Genomic DNA, 17,334 nt, shown 5'->3' with positions numbered 1-17,334 from the left:
AATGTTTATCTCATTGGCTGTCATTCTGATATTTCTTACAATCGTGTACCTGTAGTTGAGTTGTTAGTTTGTGTTGTACATTATATATTATTAAATAGTATTATTACCATCTCTGTGAGATCAGAGAAGGATTAATGAACAAAGAAGGGAAATAACTACTTATGAGGTATATTTAATGAGTGAATATTGTAATCCTAACATCTGTTTGTGGATTTTATTAATATCTGAGGGTAATTCTACTTTCCTTTATTTGGTTCCATGTCGTTTGTTTTAAATGGCAACAGATTTTCCAGATAAAAACTGACACAAGGGCAACACTCCTTTTTTGGCTCCTTTGATGAAGAGGAAGATTAAATACAGCTAACTTTTTAGTTTTTAACTACTTATCAACTGGTCTGCTGTTCATAAATCATAAAGTATGTTAAATATGTATTGTGCAATAATACAAATTAACTGAAACACATGTAGGCCTACTGTATAAACAGAAGGCCTACCTAACACATTTGATTGTGATTGCTAAAAATTAAGGTTGTTTTAAATTCAAATTTGAGAAAATATAAGCCTTTTAACAGCTTATAATGCCATACAGACAGAAAATTGGCAAATATAGAAAACATTGACAGATTTGCAGACTTTGAAACAAAAAAAACGGGGGAAACGCAGAAATACTTTCTAGAAATAGCATGCAAAAATCAAATAATTTATTAGGCCTACACGTTATTTATGGCTGTCTGTATTTAAGATTTACTGAAGCTATAGTGCTAATGGTTACAAAATATTTACATTTACATTCATATGTAATACATAGTAGGCTAAGTAACACGTTTACTCACAAATAAAGAATGTACAGAATGAAACCGGTCTGTCTGTGTGTCTGCGCGTTCTATTTTTTAGCCGTGATTCAAAACCTTGTGAGCTCCCTACGTAGACAGCATTATGAGACATCACATGGCCGTTCAGTGCGTTCTTCTCGAGCAGCTCGCTAGGTATTGAGACGCACCCTTTCTTCAGCGCAGTATCCGCCATATTGTCTATCAGGAGACGCCGAGAGGTAATGCAGTGTGCTTTTACGACCTAACGTTACACATTTGTATTCCTTTGTTAACTGACTTTTCCGCATATATTTTAAACAAGGATACACGCGTAAGGCACCACACTACTAATTCACGCTTGTGTGGATATATGTCGTGTCATTTGCAGGCAACACAGTTAGCTAATGCCAGTGCTACTCGCTAAGCACTAAAACCTGCCGTATTCTTTATAAAAACCGACATAAACTGGGTGGTTTAATTCCAGGTCCGATTAAACACATATATTAGTTTCGTGTATGTTTTACCATTCTTATGAATTGGTTAATATTTTCTTGAATGCGCTTGTTTAATCTTTTGTGCGAATGGTGTTAGCTTTGATGTGGCGTGTTGCGCCACGCTCAGCTAGCAGCATTTGTGCGATAGAACCCTGTGATTATTTATCCACGGGTTCATTTATTCAGTGACTTAAGCTTTTATAATGTTTCTTAAATTGAAATGAACAATTTGGAGTGTGAATGAGTTAAATGTGTCGTACAATGATTTAGAAATGGCTTAGGCGTGGCAAACGCTATGCTAGTTAGCGGTTAGCAGGCTAACTAACAGCTGTCTGGGAAGCTGATAATACGATTCTGGGAAATCCTGTAATTATGTTGCTTATATGACCTGTTTGTAATTATTTAATAATGTGGATTATATGTAGAAAGTTAAGCGCAAAAAAGCTGCCCAGTAACTGGTTTCTTTGGCTGTGTCATCAGGCCTGTGGCTCCTCAAAACAAGATATTGATTTAAGGAAAAATGTACTAGTATTCCTCTATATTACATAAGCTATAGTGCTAAAATAAATATCATATAGTTCGGCTTTTATGTATTCTATGCGTTTGTTCTTCCATCCCTGCTTTAATTAAGCTAATTCATGAAGTTCTAATAATTAGTAATTCATTTAGGAAGATCACACGGCTTGTGACAAACGCGATTTTTTAGTCTAATGATTATATGGCAGTACAGTAACCTGGTTTGTTATTAATGAACGTTGGTCCATGAATCAGTACTTTGATACCCAGGCTGATGTTGCACAGCGGCGTCCGTAAAGTTTACAACATCCTTCTGTTTTCCAGCATCTGGAGGGCCATGAGGAATGACTTGTAAGATTGCTGTGTCTCCTGAATAAGCTCCTGGATGTCCTCTTTCATTCGAATTTCAATCAGGTGAGTTGTTTGTGTGGCAGTGCTTGAATGTAGTGGTTTACTTTTCATTGACTTGATTATCAGCAGGCTTATTTAATGTATTTCATAGCCTATGCTCCACCATAAAGTCATCACATCTGCCTTCATCAGCTTCACCTGTCATTTGCTGCTTGGAGGAACCCTCCAAGGTAATAACTTGCTTAATAACACTGATATCTAGATCAGGGGTTTTCAAACTTTTAGATGCCATGGACCTCCAAATATGATCATCCTTATGCGATGGGCCGCATATTAAAATTTAAAAGGCAGCGGTTTAGTTTCTTGTAGACCTTATGTGCCAGAGAAACAAGCGTACAGCCATCTTTATAATTTTGTCTTTGAACCATTTTTGTGGTTGCTCTGTATATTTCTATGGCATCGCTGTCGAAGAGTAATTAGCTTGTGAAGTGGATTTACTTGTAGAGTTAACAAAAGTTATCATGAGCATTGTAATGACTGAAGTGAATGTCATAACTAATGTCAGTAGACTGGGAAGATTTTAAAATAAGCGGTTCATTAATAAATCTGTAAGATATTACCTTCATGCTGTGGTAATACAAACCGGAAAACAGAATACAACGAGTGCAGCGTTTAAAAGGGACTGGGCTACATAAGGTCTACAAAGACCTGTGCTGTGTTCGAAATCCCACCCCTCATTCACTATTCCCTACATTACTCCATTAATATAGTCCACTTGTAGTGAATGGAAATGAGTGAGTGAATTCAGACACTGAGTGCACCGGCAGGGCTGCAGCTTTTGCATAGTTTGTGCTTGCTGTTTAATAATTATTTGAAATGTAGCAAACTGGCAGCTCCAGTAGTAATGAAAAGATTTCTCTTAAACTCTGCCATGGAAACTATCATGTGTATATACTGGATTTAAACAATCAATTAAAAAGGAATTTATTCCATAATGATATTATGCTGGACCAGCGCGGTTTGGAAAATGGATGGATGATTGATTCAGCTGCGAGACGCAGGAATTAATTCAGTGTGCAACTTTCACAGTGCATTATGGGTATTCTCTAGCCTTTGAGCGTACATCAGTTGTACACTATTATTGTGGTGCATTGTGGGATTGAATGAGTGCGCTCAATGTCCACTATGGTTTTGGACACAGCCCCAGTTTGTACTGTGAAAAAAAAAATCTATTAAAATATCTAGGAAATGTCTATTAAGTTGCATTATTATATTTGTCTACTAATTATAGTACTGTAATGTGTATTTATTTTCCTTTTTATTCATTCATCTAAGTTATTTTAAACTTTAAAACTTTCTCTAAACATTTGCCTTGCAGCCCTAGATCCCACTTTGTAAACCCCTGGTCTAGATCATACAAATCAGAACTTTTATTTGCTGGGCTATTCAAAGCTGTTTGATTTGATAAACATCTTCCTGATCCTCCTGTCAACTCTCAGTAATATATTCTTTTGTCTTTCCAGGTTTCAGGGAATACCGTGTGTAGAATATGTCTGGCCCTGTCCCAAGTCGCTCTCGAGTTTACCCTGATGTAAACACACAGCGGCCCAGAGAGTACTGGGACTATGAATCCCATGTGGTGGACTGGGGGTGTGTTCTCTTTTATTTTTTAGTGCTTAAATTAAATGCACTATAAATAGCCAAGTTATTTATCATTGTTAGTGCTTTTTCTGAGCCTTGGATCAATTGTGCAGCTTTATTACTTATTGTGCGGCATGCATGGTATGTTTGACTCTTTCAATGTGTTACTGTTAAACTCACATTGCATGTACTCTGTTGTATGTTTGTATTCTGCAGAAATCAGGATGACTATCAGTTAGTGCGTAAGCTTGGCCGGGGGAAATACAGTGAAGTGTTTGAAGCCATAAACATCACTAACAATGAGAAAGTAGTCGTCAAAATACTCAAGGTATCATGTTTGCATTCACACAGAATATTTTACAGGAGATAAGTTAGTTTATGTTTAAAGTGTTTCTCCTCCCCTTGTATGTTTAGCCAGTGAAAAAGAAGAAAATTAAACGAGAAATAAAAATTCTGGAGAACTTGAGAGGAGGCCCCAACATCATAACCCTTTTAGACATTGTAAAGGATCCTGTGGTGAGTTATTGAAATATTTGATAATTTAACTGTCAGTGTATTTTTAACTGTAATTTATTTTTTATAATGTCTTGCATATTTACTTTGAAAATGTATTAACTTTCCAAGAAAATACCTGCAAGTTTGTTTAAATGCCCTCGGGTTTAAAACACATTCTGCTTTTTCCGTCCACAGTCCCGAACACCAGCGCTGGTTTTTGAGCATGTTAACAACACGGACTTCAAGGTTAGAGATGTTTTTGTTTGTCAGCCCTCCTTAAAGAATTTATTTGCATTTAATTTGAGGTTGTAGTAAACCGTTTCTTTCTTCACAGCAACTGTATCAAACATTATCAGACTATGACATTCGCTTCTACATGTATGAAATTCTTAAGGTAAGATGATCACACTGATCATCCTGTACAAAGGCACATATTGACCATACTATTGTTGAAGCCCATTGTAAAAGTGAGTTGTTAGAGTTATATAATTGAACATGACCAGCCAGTATCTGCCTCCCTAGCTTATTTGTAATGGGAAAACAGTTTAAGTTATGCTCATAGTATTAGTAAGAAAGTTCTGTTGCTGTGGAAACTTTACACAGAGATAAACTATTCTGCACTGATGTTGGATCTAATGCTTGTCTTGGCCTTTTATCCCCAGGCTCTTGACTACTGCCACAGTATGGGAATAATGCACAGAGACGTAAAACCACACAATGTCATGATTGACCATGAGCACAGAAAGGTATCACCCAAGTTAAGAATTTACCCTACATTAAGCATTACTTTTTATTTATTATTTATATAATTATATGTATGCCACCATTCAAAAGTTTGGGGTCAGTAAGCTTTTTTTTTTGTGCGCTTGAAAGTCCTTTATTCTCATCAAGGCTGCATTTATTTGAGTAGATGCATTAAAACAGTAATATTTGGAAATATTACAATTTAAAATAACTGTTTTCTACTTTAATATATTTTAAAAGTAATTTATTTCTGTGATGGCAAAGCTGAATTTTCAGCAGCCATTACTCCAGTCTTCAGTGTCACATGATCCCTTGAATTATTCCAATATATTTGGTACTCATATTTGGAAAGCAGTTATTATTTGTGGAAACTGTGGTGCTTTCACAATACTTTGATGAAAGTTTTTTTGTAACAATATAAAAGTCTTTACTGTCCCTTTTGATCAATTTAATGTGTCCTTGCAGAAAAAGTATCAATTTCTTAAAATAAAATAAAATCATACTGAGGCCAACCTTTTGAATGTTAAAAGGTTAGTTCACCCAAAAAAATCATTTACTCACTCTCATGTTGTTTCAAACCCACAAGACACAAATGAAGATATTATAAATTAAATCTGAGAGATTTCAGTCCCTCCATTGACTGTCTATGCAACTACCACTTTGACGCTTCAAAAAGTTCATAAAGAGATCGTAAAACTTATCCATATGAATTAGGGATGCTCATAATTAAAGGGATAGTTCACCCAAAAAGGAAAATCCATCATTTACTCAACTTCAAGTTGTTCCAAACCTGTATACGTTTCTTTGTTCTGCTGAACACAAAGGAAGATATTTGAAAGAATGTTTGTAACAAAGCAGATAGAGCAACCATTGACTACCATAGTGGGGGGGGGGGGGGATACTATGGTAGTCAATGGCTGCTGAGATCTGATTGGTTACTAACATTCTTCCAAATATCATCTTTTGTGTTCAGCAGAACAAAAGTTCACACAGGTTTGGAACAACTTGAGGGTGAGTAAATGATGACAGAATTCTCATTTTTGGGTGAACTGTCCCTTTAACTGGTTAACTGTTAAATGACAGTAAGACTTTTGACTGATTAATACTATCGGTTAAGCATTTAAAAAAGTAACTTAAGTCATTTTTAAAGTTATTTTCAAGATATTTTGAAAACGTTTGCTGCAGGGTTAAATGTGCTACATGAGAGACTTCATGAGAGAAATATAGAAACAGATTATTCAAATTTCATTTTTACATAAATGTAGAATTCCAGTAAGTCTAAATAAAAATAATTGTTTACCAATATTATATACACTAAATGGCTATTTCAGTTCCCCCCACTCCACTACAAATCCTTTAAATTTAGCAAAACTGAATCAAACCGAAGTCGTAATGTATTTGGGTGCCAAGCTATTACTTATTTAAACTTTGGCTTTATACTTCACTCTTGCAAAATTTGCTTGGCATAACATGTTTGGTATTATATGTTTGGATGATTGCATAATGAACAGGCTGCAACGTCAAAATAGCAATGCTAAAACTGATATATTGTGTGTGTGTGTGCGAGGCATCTGTGGGATCACTTGCAATGTTTCCTTATAACGGCGGAAACAACTTAAAGTATCATGCCATTTATGGTCCTACTGATAAGAGTAAGATGTAAACTGTAAAGAGTTTACTTTTATTTGTGTACTCACAATAAAAACAAAATATTGTTTTTGTAAAATAATGAAAACAGGAATGCAATTTCTGCCGTCTTGATATTTCCTTCCGTTAACTTGTTTGTGGAGCGTGTCACAAAATTGTACTGAAACTCAGCATATACTACTTTTTGCACAGCTTTCGTTTTGTTAATCTGTTCATTTAAGTTAAATATTTAGTGTATTTATTCCTTTTGTATATATGATTTTATTCTGTTTTTCTCCGTTCACAGAAGCGCTGCAGGTGCGTGATGTGACGATGAATCCTCATGTTCCTCTGTTGTTTATGCTGCTATTTGTGCGTGTAAAACTAAACCCCTGCAAAACAAATTTAATTATTTTTAATGGGTCACTCACTTAACTATTCTAATTTAATTTAACATTATTAATGTTCGGTTGTCCGTTAGGGAAGAACCAGTGAGGTTTGTTCGGTTCAGCTTAAATTAAAATAAAAGCCTAAATTCAATCTGTTTATCATATAAAGCGACCGCTCGATTCATATGAATACATTTTACGATCTTTTTATGACTTTTTGAAGCGACAAAGTGGTAGTTGCGTGGACTGTCAATGGAGGGACAGAAATCTCAAAGATTTCATTTGATATCTTCATTTGTGTTTTGAAGATGAACAAAGTTCTTATGGGTTTGAAACGACATTAGGGTGAGTAATTGATGACAAATTTAATGTATATAGAGTCCCATTTTATTATTGTTTGAATGTGCATTTTCCCTTTTAAAGCTTCGTCTGATTGATTGGGGATTGGCTGAGTTTTACCACCCAAACCAGGAGTACAATGTCCGTGTGGCTTCCCGATATTTTAAAGGCCCTGAACTACTTGTGGACTATCAGGTTAGTCTCTTAAGATTAGGTATGTGAATTTTCAAGATTGTTAATTATCAATTAATCGGTACACACAATGACACATTATTACACATTTTGGCATGTGCAGAAAAATTAGATGTATCTTAGAATGCATGTGTGCTTATCAAATGTTGCGGCACGGTTTCTCTGCTTCTTGCATGCCATGGTGTCCGTTAACAGATACTGTTGCCTCACAGATTGCCATATTTTACATTCATATAATATCAGGGTTTTTGTTGTGCACATTGTATGATTACTGATACACATTTTTATTTATGAATCCATAATTGAATAATTAGTAATGCCGATTCCTCTTTTAGTGGTTAATCATAACCATCCCTACTTAAGATTAAGTGTGGTTTTCACATTTAATTCCAGTTGATATTTTTGAGTTGGTCAAATAAATGTTTTGGTCTCTCCAGATGTATGACTACAGTTTGGATATGTGGAGTCTTGGATGCATGCTGGCCAGTATGATCTTCAGGAAGGAACCGTTTTTCCATGGACATGACAACTATGACCAGGTCCACTATTTATTAATTTATTTTTGCCTAACTTGTTTATTCAAAACAAATATCAGTGATTCAGTCATTCACATTTTAACTGATTTAATTCATATTCTTGCTGTTTTGGAAAAACACATTTTTGCTCCAAACTGCTTTAATTATGCTGTTTAATGTCTCTTATGTTCAGTTTATTGATGTAATCTTATTTGTCTATCTAGTTGGTTCGGATTGCAAAGGTTCTGGGTACAGAGGACCTGTATGATTACATTGACAAATATAACATTGAGCTGGACCCACGCTTCAATGACATTTTGGGCAGGTATGAAGACAATCTTGATAAGGATAGACAGACTTATCAAGTTGATTGAAACATGTATTCTGTTTTTTTAAAATACCTCCTTAGTTCTTTAATTTTTAGTTTACAAACCAACTGAAGTGTTGGTGTGTGTAGTCATATATTTATACTATTTTAACATCTCTAACTCCTTCACCCAGACACTCCCGAAAGAGATGGGAACGATTTGTGCACAGTGAGAATCAGCACCTGGTCAGTACCGAGGCTTTGGATTTTCTGGACAAGCTGCTACGTTATGACCACCAGGCCCGACTGACTGCCCGCGAGGCCATGGACCACCCTTACTTCTGTGAGTTCCCAGAGTTTAGCACTTCCAAAATGTATTCCCTGAAAAGCCTGTGAATGTTTTCCAGTCTCTGTGTTTGCAAGTATGTGCATTTATATACAGCTGAATAAATCAATGACCAAATTGTTTTAAAGGAACACTCCACTTTTTTTGAAAATAGGCTCATTTTACAAGTCCCCTAGAGTTAAATAGTTGAGTTTTAACGTTTTTGAATCCATTCAGCCGATCTTTGTATCTGGCGGTAGCACTTTTAGCATAGCTTAGCATACATCATTGATTCTGATCAGTCCATTAGCATCTCGTTCAAAAAATGACCAAAGACACTTTCAATATTTTTCCTATTTAAAACTTGACTCTTCTACAGTTACATCGTGTGCTAAAACCAACTGAAAATGAAAAGTTGCGATTTTCTACACCTACATGGCTAGGAACTACTTTCTCATTCCTGTGTAATAGTCGCAGATCTTAGCGGCCGTACCATGGGTGCAGCGGCGCAATGATTTGTTGGTATTCTGTGAAACATGGTGGTAGTATACACCTTTGACTTACTATCACAGCCCTTTACAACACACAGAACCATGGCTAATCACACAGCTAAATCCACAACACAATTTGTCGGCTTCAAGCCTGAAACTTTCTGTGCAACTACACGAACTTAGTGCCGGTCACATTGAAAGTTACCTAGCTGGGGGCTACTTTCAGGCGCTGTAATATCATTGCGCTGCTGCAGCCATGGTACTGCCGCGAAGATCTGCAACTATTACGCAGGAATGAGAAAGTAGTTCCTAGCCATATAGGTGTAGAAAATCGCAACTTTTAATTTTCAGTTGGTCTTAGCACATGATGTAACTGTAGAAGAGTCAAGTTTTAAATAGGAAAAATATTGAAAGTGTCTTTGGTCATTTTTTGAACGAGATTCTAATGGACTGATCAGAATCAATGATGTATGCTAAGCTATGCTAAAAGTGACAAAGATCGGCTGAATGGATTCAAAAACGGTAACTCAACTATTTAACTCTAGGGGACTTGTAAAATGAGCCTATTTTCAAAAAAAGTGGAGTGTTCCTTTAATACAAACATCCGAATGCTACCAGTATAGTGAGTATATAGTAAATAATGGAGCCTGCCTTTTTCAAAGTGATTTGATCTGGAAAAAATGGTGTCATGTTTTATTCATTGATGTATTTTTCTGCCTCATGGTGATTTCATTTGAGACTAGAAACGAGTTACAGAGCTCTATAAGGATATTAATCAGCTTCGTGTTAAATACAGTCCTGGGCTTGACATCATTAATGCTTGTCTGGGACAAGTGAAAGAGAATTTTGCTAGCCTAACTGGACAAGTAGCCTGATTTCAAACTTGTATATAAATAACTAGGCATCAAAACGCGAGAATGATTCTGATTTTATTACAATCCGTGTAAACAACGATTGATATTGGATAGTGTATTTATGGTAACAACGTCGCTCTGTTGAGGCTTGCGCTGCCTGTGTCTTTGTGAGAGACTTTAGGAGAAATCAAAACAAATGAGCGTAACAGCACACAGAGAAACTCAGAAGAAATTTGTTTTTGTTTCTAACATGATATAATTAAGTAGGGGTGTAAGGTACACGTATTCATACCGAACCGCACGATCAGATCACTGTATAGGGGCGTCAGTTCAAGCGGCAGCGCGCGAGTAAACGCGATCATCTCTTCCTAAAGTATAAACATGAATTACATGTGTGTTGAGGATACATTATAATTTAAACATATAATGTCGTGTGTGTGTTTCAACTAGACATGTGCCGGTAAACGGTAATATGATATACCGCAATAATGAACATGCACAATATTGTTATCGTGGGCACTTCAAAATACCGTGAATAATTGTTTATTACGAATTATTCAGATTTTTAGAATGAATTTTAAGAATACTTTACCCATCAACCGTTTAAAATGAAAAACATGTCAAAGAGGAAGGAGCACTGATGTAAATAGACGTGCATGAGCCGAGCACATGGCGGAATGAGGAGACGCTGAAGTGCACATTCACTCTTCGACAGCAGAGGGTGCTGACGGAACAGCAGAAATGCAGCCGTTTCCCCAGTAATCACATAACCTTATACATAATACTTAAAGACTTAAGGCTATTAATTTTCAAACTTGCATTTTATATTTTAATCTGGACTAAATTACATACCCTAGATATTGTTTGAATATGTTCTGACAGTTGTTCAATCACACACTTTATAAGGCTCCAGTATTTAACATTAGTTCCTTCATTAACAAACTGACAATGAAAAATACTTCTAAAGCATGTATTAATCTTAGTTAAATGTACATTTCAGCATACCTATTGTTCTTTATAATTCTTTTGCACTTTAATCTGTTTAAAATATTTGTTTACTTTATAAATTTTTGTGTATTGCTTTATTGTATTTAAATGTTTGGTTCTTTTGTTATAAGAAAGTGATTTAACCTGTTATAGTATGACAACACTTTTTTTGCAACTTATTTCAATATCGTGATAATACCGTATACCGTGATAAAAGCTTCAGCAATTAATCGCAACATGAAAATTTGATACCGGCACATGCCTAGTTTCAACCGCGGAAAGATGTCAATAAAATGGCTTGTAAATGTAAGCAATGTCATGTAGCATTACATTTACCTCATGCAGTCATTCAGTGTCACTAGTGGTTCACTAGAGAGTAGGGCTGAACGATATGGACAAAATTTCATATCTCGATTTTCATGCCAGATATCTCGATATCGATACAATACGATATGACTACGTGTTCGGTGAAAACCAGAATCTGAATTAAAATGTGTTTGATTTAAGCCTACATTTCAAAAATTTGTGTCAGAAAATGTATAGTTTTTAAGCCTTTCGCATGTACGATCACACGGGACTACGTGCTGATCACGTAGACTAACCATGTTCCGTACACTTTTCGCTATTCACCAAACGCCAACGCCCACTCCTCCGTTGTTGAGAGCCAGACAAGCTATTTTGTGTGATCATTCCCTAGGTGAATACCCATTGGACAGTCCACACTTTGATTGATGTCTTTTGGACCAATAATATTTGAGAAAAGTGGGGAAAAGTACCTCCTCCGCTGGTGTACGGAAGATGATGAGCGTTAACGGTGTTCCGTACAGGTTTACAATGATGTTCCGTACAGAGCGAATAACTTGATTTCAACTGCGAAAAGTGACATTTATCTGATAAATTGTGACCTGTGTGTTTATTTTAACTAAAGAAAACATCATTTAAATGAATAATAAAGGTTAATACCTTTTTATTTGGTTAAAATGTAAGTTAATTGCTGGTTCAATAAGAGAACCATGCGAGCTAGGCATGATTGTGTCGTGATATTATTTATGGCATGTGAGTTAAGCATGAACCATGTGAAACATTGGGGAATAATATTACCATATATTTCTGAAGACAAAGAAAGGTAAAAAATTTGCATTAATTACTTTTTTTTAATGATAAACCAATGTGTAAACTTCAAAACTCTGCCTGTCTCAGCCGAGTGGCGCCAAGCGGTCATCGCCTGCAATTTAACGTTTAAAAAAATCCCATTTAAAAGCATTTATTCAACTAAAGGTCATATATTTAACAATTTGTGATAACATAATATTCATTTAATAAGGACTGTAATACTCTGAGAAGCATAAATTAAATCAAAATGTACATTTTCGCTGCTCTAGTTATCTCCCCACACAAGCTGCACTCTGACGTGCAGCTTCCCCACCGTCCAATTTCAAGCGCAGTGGGCGCACCATGCAAATTTACTGAAATCTCACTGGAACAAAAGGCGTTAGGGTCTCTGTCTTGATCGGATGTGAAAGAGGGAGAAATGACGATGACACAGATATATATTTTATGTATGACCAGGAAGTATTTACCCAGCGATCAGCAGTAAAAGTTCATCTGTACGGAACATCGTTGTGTACGGAACATGGTTAGTCTACGTTAATCAGTCTAGGCTGGAGCGGATGATCAAGTGCATCACATGATCAACAGAGACAGGCGCGCTCAGAGCTGTCATATATCACAACTTTTCAGTGTTTTCAACCACATTCCCAGTTTCAACCACAATCGAAAACCGCTTTTATGAAATGAACATCTGAACACTTGAAACACTTTTTTTTTGTTTTTTTTGCGCATTGGAAACGTGTAAAATCTTGACCAGGTCATTTTCCCCTTCAACTTCATAGAAGCCGAAGTGCTTCCATACGTTAGCTTTTAATGCAGAGGGTGCCGGTCAGATTTTTCACTCCGCCATCATGCGTCTTTGTGCACGCCACAGACGGTCCAGGCGCTGCACTTTCTGTGCTTCAGAGTTGCGCCTTTTGCGTCAACATTACGGTATCAACATTTAGAAAATCGTTTTTTTTTTACATTTGTGAATCGATTCAGAATCGTCCGCATCACGATACATCTAAGGATCAAAATTTTCCCCCACCCCTAGTTATAATTGAATTAATTTAGTAAAACTGCTGTACCAAACCGTGACTTCAAAACCGAGGTACGTACCGAACCGTCAGATTTATGTACTTTTACACTCCTATAGTTAAGTAACAACTCAACCAAGGGAGTTGTTTTGCAGAATATTACCACAGTTGCAAATGTTACATTGATTTTATTGTTCAATAAACTTTTATTGAATATTTTTAGACACAATATTGACTGTTCTTGTTTTTTCACCAGAAAGCAAAGTTCCAAAAAAGATCACAGCGGAACTATTGCGCATTCTCATTGCCAACATTTAAAACATTTTTTAATTAAAAACAAAAGTAGATGATCAACTAAAATAAAATATTTTATAACTACGAAACACAGTAGGGGCAAGACAAATGGTCTAAAACCCACACACTAGCCCCAGGCCGTCCTTATTGTTGAGCCCTGGGTTACTACAATTTAGTTACAGATTTAGTTTGAGTGAAGTTGCCAGAGCATGTTTAGACTAGATTTCCATGGCACTGTTTAACTGGCTTCAGATGGAATTAATGTTGAATCCGACCCTTCATTTCATAATTTCTCATGTTGAGATAACCTATTGTATCTTTCTTTGTGTATTAGACCCCATAGTTAAAGACCAGGGCAGAGGAGCACCGGCTGCAGGAATGGCTGCTAGTTCCACACCGGTCAGCTCTTCTAGCTTGATGGCAGGTAAACACTTTATCCTCAGCGCTTCACGTCTCTTTGGGATGGTTCTTCCAAAAATTAACAGAAATGAAATTGTAATTTATTTATATTGTCATCTCCCTCATGTCATTATGAACTTGTACGACTTGTTCTTCAGAACACAAAAGATGTTTTGGACTTTTTTTTCTCTCTCTCTCTCTCTCTCTCTCTCCCATGCAATGGAAGTCGGTGTGTCCATAACAACATAGGATTCCCACTTGTTTTAGGCTCATTCATACCAAGGACGATAACTATATTGGCGTCCACACCAGCGGACGATATCGTTCTGTTTATTCTAAGCGCATGCTTGTTCGCAGCTTTAAACGCTCAAGCTTGTTACAGCAGGATGGATTCTGGTTGGCTGGCAATGTTTTTATCGTTCACCAGCTGGATAAAATCATTCCGAAATTTATTCCAACTATATCGTTTCTCTATATTTTTATCGTTATAGCTGTGGTGTGAACTCTGCTATTCTTTAATATTGAGAGAGATTTATATCTTTATAGTTATCGTCCTTGGTATGAACAGGCCTTTTCATTGTATAGACAAAATTATTTTTCTTATTTATATACAGAAGACAGTCATACAGATTTGGAATGACATGAGGGTGACTAAATTACAATGTGATTTTTAGGTTCAGCTTTAACAATTAATAATTTGAAAATCTTTTGATCAGAATTTTACTAATAGAAAGATCTGTTTGGGAAATTGAAACACTATGCTAAATGTGTATGTGGCTTTCACACTGCAGGCATCACCTCTATGACTCCGAGCACACAGCCCAACATCGCCAACATCAGCGCCGGCTCACCTGTCATCCCTGCCCCGAACACAATGGCCACACAAGTGCCCACTGCTGCTGGAGCCCAGCCCTGAACACCAACTGCCCAACCTCCCCCCCTCTCTTTCTCACATCTCTCTCTCTCCCCCTCTCTCGCTCTCTCTGTGGGCCTGCTTGGAATTGTGAATCGGTGGGGGGGACAATGATTTCATTTTGTGGTTATTTTTATTATGTTGCAAATAACACAGAACTAATGTTAAGTTACCGTTTTATTTTGTTGTTCTTCTCAGTTGTTTAGGGGTTCTTGAACTCAAAGAAACTCATGATGTTTTTGCACCAGTCTGTGTGAGTTAGAAAAGCAAACGGGTGTGAACTTTCACTCGCCGTTACTGTTTAGAAACACACGTAAATGTCCACCTGAAGAAGGATAATAAAATTAATTTTATATGTCCCTCTAGTGTTGTTGTGCTCAAACCATTTCACTGACTTATTTTTAACTATTTTTTGGGAGGCAGGGATTTTTAAAGGTTTTTTTGGGGGTTCCTGTTATTTTAGTCCCTATTTTTACAATAGTCTTGATAACAAACTTCACAAAACCTGGTGTCATATCTGCATCTTTACTCAGAAGTTCAATATACAAGGACTCATTTGTTCCTTGTTTTTGGAAAAATATGATGATGGGGACAAGAGAAAGCTGATATGGTGTTGGAGGGGAGCATTTGCACCAGTGTCATGATTCCTCTGGTTACGGTGCGTTTTAGCTCTGCATCCGGGCTGAAGGCAAGATTCAATCAAAACTACTGTAACATTTCTGATTTGTTCCATCATTGTGCATCAACATTCTCTTACCAATAATGGCAGATCTTTTCATTTCAGCTGTGCTGGTTCTGTGTGTATTGCAGGATAATTGGATTTGGTCCCGGATCTTGTTAAACTCTCACTAGTTGCTGTTCAAGGACTTGTACCAATTGCTGAGTAACACAATCAATAATATGCCAATTTTTGTGTTACCTTCAGTTCTGTGCGCGTGTGTTTGTGTGAGTGTGTACGTATGAGTGGAGTTGTCTTTTGTTTTTAAGAAGTTTCAGACATTTGTTTGATACTATGAAGAGTTTTTGTATTTTTTTTTGTTTGTTTGTTTTTTGAGAGGTGACTGTTCAGTGAATTACACGTCTCTTTCTACCCCACAATTAAACCAATTAAACAGGTGAAATATCAATTTAGAATTGCATGTTGTGTTTTACTGTGGTTTGCCTTTGGCTGGCTGATTGAAGGACAAACAAGAAAATTATATGGATGGGTTGGCACTCTCAAAGCATCTTGTCTAGACAAATTGATTTTTTTTTTTTAATACCTTAATTTTTGTGTTTAATGCCTTAAATTGTTCTTCCTTTTGGTCTTGTCTATTAGTGAAATAACCCAATGTTGAAGATAGCTCTGTAGTGGAGGCTGAACTCGTATTTGTCCTCTGCCTGTGTTCAGTGTGAAGAGTACTGTATTGTAAATTCATTCATTTAAAGTTTGCAATAGAACTTCCTGCAGAGATTTGTTTGTTTTATAAATCATTTAAAAGAGGAAATATATTGTTTAAGGGGAAAAAAAGACCATGTCACTTGCTTTATTCAGCAGCTGTATGTTTATTGCAGCCTTTCTAATACAGTGAATGGTATGTTTGAAGTCAGGTGGGAAAACAGAGGCTACCTCACATTTCTATGGAATTCAATAAAAAAGGGAAAACAATGGTTGGCTTTCGTTGAAAACTAGGTTTAATTTTTCGCCCAAATCGCTGCAGTGGTCTTCCACTAAACCGAGACTGCTAATTCACCACAGGATAAAACTTTTTATTTTGAGAAAGTTACTGCAGCTGTTTGTACTCAACCTGGAATTTACTGGTATTAGCCAGTACGATATTTTGAAGAGAAATTATTGTGCTTCGTTTACTGCACGGTTTACTTGTTTTAAATTAGGCTGCATTATTTTTCAACAATAAAATGACTAGAAAGAGTGCAATTTAATAGATAAATGTATAGCTCTTTTTTTAAATTGCACATTTAAATTTGCTCGTAGGGCCAGAACATTTTGACCTGCTATGTTTTGTTTCATTGTCTGATTGCTTTTCTGTGTGTGTAGAGTTTTTATTTGGAGCAAAGAGGGGGGTTTTTTCTTCACGTTTGCACAATTTAGCCCTCCAACACGTTAGACCTTCTTTCTTGAGCTTTTTCTGCCATCTAGTGATTATATAAGATAATGTTTTTTATTTCTAGAATGAGACAAATTATATTTTTTACAGAAGTTATTCTATAGGTTGACTATAGGTATGGTGGGACATTAAATCTTACTCAATTATATATATTTTTATGAATCTGCTTTATCATTTTGCGCATACTCTTTCATGACTAAAAAATGAAATCATTCAGACATTGTTTCAGGGGGTTACACGATTTCTTATTCCTTTAGGGTAGTTATAACCCTAGTTAAGACTAGAAGGTTAAACCATTATTTATTACATTTACATCTTTTTAATTTTGTTTTATATATATATATATATATATATATATATATATATATATATACAATTTTGTGATTGAAAGTGTGGGTTTATGTGTGCCCAAG

At 36.1% G+C, this 17,334-nt stretch overlaps 1 protein-coding gene across 2 annotated transcripts; it reads left to right on the top strand.

Moving 5' to 3' along the window:
* The first annotated feature begins 985 nt into the window (after positions 1 to 985).
* csnk2a1 (casein kinase 2, alpha 1 polypeptide) lies at positions 986 to 17,070 on the top strand. 2 transcript variants are annotated; one of them, XM_079837821.1, is made up of 15 exons: positions 986 to 1,051; positions 2,147 to 2,236; positions 2,325 to 2,403; positions 3,697 to 3,823; positions 4,031 to 4,142; positions 4,229 to 4,330; positions 4,505 to 4,555; positions 4,644 to 4,703; positions 4,972 to 5,055; positions 7,492 to 7,602; positions 8,037 to 8,138; positions 8,339 to 8,439; positions 8,616 to 8,764; positions 13,836 to 13,925; positions 14,692 to 17,070. In XM_079837821.1, the coding sequence occupies exons 4-15, from the start codon at positions 3,723 to 3,725 to the stop codon at positions 14,814 to 14,816; spliced, it is 1,188 nt and encodes a 395-aa protein (XP_079693947.1). In that variant the 5' UTR covers positions 986 to 1,051; positions 2,147 to 2,236; positions 2,325 to 2,403; positions 3,697 to 3,722; the 3' UTR covers positions 14,817 to 17,070. The 2 variants fall into 2 exon arrangements, with proteins under 2 accessions (XP_079693947.1, XP_079693948.1); XM_079837822.1 differs by having other exon boundaries at positions 1,041 to 1,143.
* The last annotated feature ends 264 nt before the right edge of the window (positions 17,071 to 17,334 follow it).

Source organism: Gobio gobio (genome assembly GCF_949357685.1).
Source record: "Gobio gobio genome assembly, chromosome: 15".
In the NCBI taxonomy this organism is placed as follows: domain Eukaryota; kingdom Metazoa; phylum Chordata; class Actinopteri; order Cypriniformes; family Gobionidae; genus Gobio; species Gobio gobio.
Note: the sequence above shows the minus strand (reverse complement) of the source record. Positions and strands in the feature narration are given on the sequence as shown.